Here is a 6,662-nt window from a genome sequence, read left to right as displayed (position 1 = left end):
TTATATTTCTATTCTTACTGTGGTTATTATCTTATGGTTGTTATCTTGTTTTGTTTTTAGCCCTGAAGAAGGCTAGAAACTCTAGCCGAAACGTCGGCACATTAAAATAAGTTAGTCATACTTATTTGTGTTTCATTGACCGCACCCCCAACCATCTTCTCATTTATCATCCACGGTCAACTATCTCTCATAATTATAAAGGTAAGTATTTTAAGGTTACTTGCAACACTTATCTGTTTATTGGGAATTGTCCATTCTGTATGGTCCTACTAGAAAAAAGAATCCTAAGGTGAGGGGCCTTCTCTTGTTGATTTATGCAAATATTTAATTGGCGGTCTCAATTCAAATAGATAACGAAACCTTTGGTTTCTGAGCTTCCTAAGAAGAGTATCGATAGAGTATTTCGATATTTGGATGAAAAATGTCATTGCCAACAATATATCGATACCACGTTAATGGATAAGATGCTTTAAAATGAACTTTATATTTTTAAATCCTAAGTATTTATAACTTAGTAAATGTTCAAAGTTCAATTGCTTTGATATTCTCGCTTTTAATTTTTTTTTTTTACTGAAATGAATTATGTCAGTTAGAAATTGTTAATAATTTTAACTTGATTAAGGCCTTACTATTCTACTTTTTCTATATGGTTTTAGAGAGGGGGCGCGGTAAAGTATTTGTATTTGTAGCAATATTCCTGAAGGTTATTGGATGTCAACCGGCATTTACTGACGGCAGCTCTCAGAAAACCTTGTTCTAACCTTACATCATGCCTTTCAGATGAGTTAGGTGGTAATTTAGAATATTCAACTTTTTTTTTAATAATTCTCTACCATTATGTCTGTAAGCCAGAAGCAAGTGTTGAAGCTTTACAGAGATATGATGAGGGAGGCAAAAAAAATTACTGCATATAATTTCAGGTAACTTCTTGAGTGTGTATTTGTTTCTTCAGTCTGAATTATCTAGGTTTTATTTCTTATTTTAGTTTCTAATTTAATAGTTTGCCTTGTATTAGTGATCAGCTTTGGAACTCATGGATATAATTAAACTCGCAAAATGAATGATAGGATGAAATTATAGATGAGTGTTTATTGGTGCCTAAAGTCAAATTCTTATCTATATTATCCTATTGAAATATTTATTTATTTTTTGTTTTCAATTAGCCTTCCCTTAAAATTAAACTTATTAATAAAAATCAAACATTATTTTAATTATTTCATTATGATTTTAAATTGAATTTATATTTAACCTCAATTATGGGCCAATTTAACTCCTGAGAAAAAAAAATAATTGAACAAATGAAGGGAGATCACAGCTGTTAAAATCATTAAAAATTCAGCAAACAAATAAATTCACTCAATGTTTACCTTAATTTGAACAAAGAATTAATATTCAGTGAAGAAATTTTTATCTGTGAAATGAATTTAAAATTACTAAAGAAGAATTGATTAAAAGAAGACAGTTCAGTGGAAGATTGTAAGGTTTTGTTTTGATTTTAAAAGACTGTAGTATGTGGGAGTGGGTAGATCATTGGTAAGGCAATAGTCTATGTATCCTTAAAACTAAATCCTTCTATGGGAAATGATTATGGTACCTATCATTGAATACAAATTTGGCAGTAGAGTGTTATCCTTACCAAATCACCTTACACAACCATTGATCTAGTAACAGTATTAACTTATAAAGTATTGAACCCCTAACCCTTCATGGGTTGTAGCGGTACAGATGTAATTTTTTTTTAATTGATAACATAAATGAAGGTGTAATAGAATGTTAGCTTTATTTGGTCAAACCACGGAATCAAATTTAATTAAGGAGCTTCTCCATTTTGTTAAGTCTGAAAATATTCGTTACAAGCTCTAATTTTTTTTCTTTTAAAACAATGGAGAAAATTAGTGCTTTGATGTGCAATCAGAAAAGGAATACTTCACCGTCACTTGAGTATTTGTAGTTTATCTTTGGTATGAAAAATTAAAATATAATACAATCTGTAAGTGATTTGTTCAGTTCAGAAGAATTAACATTATTTAATTAAATTCCAATTAGTTTTTATTTTAAATGAAATATGTAAGTCGATTTATGGAATCTCATGTTTTTAACTTCATTCCGTGCAATTTATTAAGCAATTGGACTTTACAAGCCAATAATATCCCATAATCGAAATTGATGTGTTGGTGACTATATAAAATGGGTCCAGGTTGGTCCCAGTCCAATGCTGGTTAAAATTTTTATGAAAATTTGATTTTTTGGTTTGGACAGTTCAGAAGCTTTCTAATCATTGGGGTTGCTCATTCCTACTCCTTCAGGGATGCAAACATTTCTATCTTCTTACGGTAATTGAACCCTCACAATTGTAGTGGAAATTTTTTCTTTTTTTTTAAATAAGTATTTGTTTCCTATTAATATTATTTAGTAAGAAATAATTAGTGATTGATTTAATTTAATATAACTTCACTTTCAGAAAAACTAAAGATTTATACTTCTTAGACTTACGAACTCCTTACGTACAAACAATCATTAAATCATTATATAAACGGTTTCACAACACACTTTCAATACACACTAACTCTCCAATTCAAGGACTATCAAGACGTGACTTACCAGATATGAGACGACGTTTACGAAGGAGCTGGAATAGGGATCTCTTAAATTAACTTTTAAATTTTAATTTGAATGAAGAGGCATCATTGGATGACCTTCATGCCTTCATGACATTGGTTTTTTATTTTTCTCTCTGTACATCTCATTCACTGGTTGTAAAAATGCTTTTACAGTTGTGAATAAAATAAAGTAAAAAAAAAATATATATATATATATATATATATACATACATATAACATAAACACCACTGACCTCAGTCCATATCTGTGATGTTACTGACAATAAAATGCCCCTACTTTTCATAAATTGTGAATTAATTTCTCTTATACATGAATACTAGTGCTAATCTGTTTCACCCATGTTAAATCTGGATTAAACTTGCCTGTTTTGTACACAAGATGAGTTCATGACCAACTTCTTCTGTTTAAGTAAATAAAACCTGAATTTCATATGGAAAAACAAATAGACCAAAAAAAAATCCATGAGAAAACTGTCTTAAATTGACTCCTACAGCACAAGAAGAATCATCATTAGATAAAAATATAAATGTTTTCAATGGAAATCTATGTAAATAATCGTGGTTCCAAATAACAATATGCTGTACTTTCCCAATATAGTTCCAGTTTAGATGGTTTTTGGAAGATCGTTGATTGACCATTTGTAGTAAATAAAATAAATATGATCCAAGCGCAGTGAAAAGAACTCTAATAGTAATAAAACTATTTATTATGAGCCAAGATTTCAGCCCACATTGCAGGACTTCATTAGGGCTAAAAAAGATATAAATAACTAAAATAATGTATCAAAGTAAGAGAATATATAACAGGAAATAAAAGTAAACTAAGGTGTGGCTAAATATGATTAAGTGAAAATTCATATAAAAATGAATAAAGTTAATAAAATAAAAAAAAATTAATATGTACAGTGAAAAGCATAAAAAAACAAAAATGAAGTAAGACAATTAATAAAAACTGCAATAATAACAAATAAAATAGAATACAGTACACACTAAAAGTTGGAAAATAAGAATAGAATAAAGGTCAAGAAAAAATATATAATCTGATCTAATTATTATAATTTGTTTGTAAATATTAAGAATGTATGAATTCCTTTTTGTCATCAGGACTTATGGTTTAAGGAAGATCAAGGATGGTTTTACTAAGAACAAGGAACTCACAGACCGTAAAGAGATCCAAGCTCAATATGACTCGGCCCTCAAAAGTTACGAAATGCTTAAGAGACAGGTAAACTTTAAATTCTTTTTTTTTTTCATTGTTTACATGTTAGTCTGAAGTCCTTCTAGGCCACCCTTACACTGTTCCACATTTATTTTAATATCCCCCATTTTATTTTTTTTTTTCCTGAAATTTGCATGTTCAGGAAGTTACCCTTTTGGAGGTTCTTTCAGGAGATTTCTGTTGGGTATGTAATTGCCTATATTGCAAGTTTAATAGTTCGTTATTTGAAAATGTAGCAGGCATTGTTGAAATATAAGTGTATCCACAGTTTTGGCTTAGGTAAGCAAATACAGTTAATGAAATTTGATAAAGTTCATACTGGACCATGTAATATGCTAATATCCTACTTTCCACAAACTTTGTGTTAAAACGACCATACCATATAGATGTATTTTTTCCTCAGTATTTGGGCCAAATTGGATGTGTATAGAAAGATGTGTTGAGAAAAATTTGTTTTCGCATCCTAAAGCAAAAGTAGTGGCTGGCTTTGGTGAAATTGATGTGGCACCATCTAGGTTATTACTGGTATAATCTCTGTAAATTCATAAATTAGGACTAACAGTCCGATTGACTATGCCCGAACACGAGTTAGCGTACAGACAAACACAAAACTAAATTTGTTTCTAGATGTTTAAAAGGTAAAATGCAAGTAAAAGTTTTTGATACTAAAAATAATTTTATTTTTTCATTTCCTTTAGTTACATTTAATTACTTACTTTATGTTAGAGTTATCTAATGTAACTTATATATTCCAGTTGTAGATTTTTTTTATTCTTGTGTTGACTATATTTTCTCACTATAATTTTATTTTCAGGTCATTGTCACCAACTTATTCAAGACAGATAATTTAGTTGTTGAAAATAAATGGAAAAGTGCATCGAATGATAATAAATAATGAATTTATAATAAACCAAAGATGTTGATCTGTTCTGTAAATAATTGATATTATTAAGTACGAAATTGTATATAGACATGTTAAATATAGTTTTCTAGCGTCTGTTATATTTTTCTGTTTAATTTATTACCTTTAAAGGTTAATTTAATGCATTTACCATGCTCCATTAAATTAATTGGAGATGAATGATGAGACCTAATTATTATGCAAAATGAGAGAAATAATGAGGTGTAGATAGTTGACCGTAGATTAATGCTTGAAGAAGTTTGTCGGGGGGGTGCGGTCAGCAAAGAACAACATAAATAAACAAAACCATGGCATTAAATAAATAAATAAATATGGTTTTGTTTATTTATGTTGTTCTTTGCTGACCGCACCCCCCGACAAACTTCTTCAAGAGAGAAATAATGTTTGATTGATACAAAATAGCACTCGAGGCAGCTTTGAGCAATCAAGATCTGAGATGACATCGCTGAAATCCTAACTAAAGTAATTAATTATATTCCTTTCCATCTCCTAGATTGGAAAGGAGTATAATTGCCAATAATAATAATAATAATATAGTATATTATTATTATTGGCAATTATACTCCTGTTCTTGAACTGCCTCTCCCTTAAATGTTATTTAAAGTTGAAAAGCCACCTAAAATTTTTTATTTTTCTCAATTTGGATAAATTACACTATAGAGGAGGATAATGGTCCCAAAGATTAATTAGTAAAAGTTGAATATTTAAAGTGAGGCGTTCAAAATATAAGAATATTTTATTATATATACATGATTAATCATATGAGATGGTCCAGAGTTTCAACTATTTGTTCAATGATTTAAGAATATTTCAAACCATGAAATAGCTACTACATATTCCCTGTATGCTTCCATGCTTTATAAAAAAAACTTGAAAGGGATTTATTTTTATTCATACTAAAAGCACTTAAAGGGGATTTTCTAGCAGTGCTGATATACCACGATATCTGGGTTACGTTCAAGAAAAACAGTTGAGAAATAGTTTCAACTATTTTTTTGATGATTCAAGAACATTTTAAATCATGAAATGGCAATCACATTTTCCCGATTATTATTAATAGCCAACGTTTTGACTCTCACTGCAGGCCATCATTGGTAGAATTAGAGATTTACAGTAGACAAAGCTGATGTAAGAGTATAATATGTCATGTACATAGAGCAGATATAAAGGTGGAGTTATAAAAAGACATCTATATATATATATATAAACTAAAATAAATAATAGTAAGGAAGTTAAAAATAAATACCAAACAGAGACAATATGAATATAATGATACATGAATATGGAAAGACACATCCATATTAACAAACTAAAATAAAACAGAGTGAGGAACTTGAAGATGAGTCCCAAACAGAAATAATATGAATATAATGATAATATATATAAAAAAGGATAATGCATGAATATGAAATGACATCCATATTAACCATCTAAAATAAAACATAAATATAGAACAATAAGAAAGTTAAAGATGAATACCAAACAGAGACAATATGAAAATAATAATGTAAATGAAAAAATGATAATACATGAATATAAAAATACAGCCATATTAACATACTAAACTAAAACATAAATAAAAAATAGTAAGGAAGTTAAAGATGAATACCAAACAGAGACAATATGAATATAATAATAATGTATATGAAAAAAGATAGTTCGTTAATTTAAAAATAAATCCATATAATATAAACAAACTAACATAAAACATAAATAAAAAATAGTAAGGAAGTTGAAGATGAATACCAAGAAAATATTAAAACAAATTATTATCTGACGAGAACCGGTGTGTTCAACGTGGTATGGCCGTTGGCATACTTTCATAGCATTCAATGTCAGCACTCCAGAGTCTATCAAATTTCAATCAAAGCGGACCTACGATAGACAAAATTCATAACTAT

At 28.8% G+C, this 6,662-nt stretch overlaps 1 protein-coding gene across 1 annotated transcript; it reads left to right on the top strand.

Annotated features, from left to right (window-relative positions):
* Positions 1-594: 594 nt before the first annotated feature.
* LOC106689108 (LYR motif-containing protein 4) lies at positions 595-4,841 on the top strand. Its single transcript, XM_014433894.3, has 3 exons — positions 595-920; positions 3,725-3,845; positions 4,654-4,841. The coding sequence occupies exons 1-3, from the start codon at positions 838-840 to the stop codon at positions 4,732-4,734; spliced, it is 285 nt and encodes a 94-aa protein (XP_014289380.1). The 5' UTR covers positions 595-837; the 3' UTR covers positions 4,735-4,841.
* Positions 4,842-6,662: the final 1,821 nt, after the last annotated feature.

This window comes from Halyomorpha halys, unplaced genomic scaffold, assembly GCF_000696795.3.
Source record: "Halyomorpha halys isolate HHAL.00 unplaced genomic scaffold, Hhal_1.1 Scaffold1280.1, whole genome shotgun sequence".
NCBI classification, from domain to species: domain Eukaryota; kingdom Metazoa; phylum Arthropoda; class Insecta; order Hemiptera; family Pentatomidae; genus Halyomorpha; species Halyomorpha halys.
Note: the sequence above shows the minus strand (reverse complement) of the source record. Positions and strands in the feature narration are given on the sequence as shown.

Coding starts and splice junctions, on each gene's coding strand:
- LOC106689108 (XM_014433894.3), top strand. CDS start 838: ATGTCTGTAAGCCAGAAGCAAGTGTTGAAGCTTTACAGAGATATGATG. Junction 921..3,724: donor ATTACTGCATATAATTTCAG/GTAACTTCTTGA, acceptor TTTTGTCATCAG/GACTTATGGTTTAAGGAAGA. Junction 3,846..4,653: donor ACGAAATGCTTAAGAGACAG/GTAAACTTTAAA, acceptor TTTTATTTTCAG/GTCATTGTCACCAACTTATT.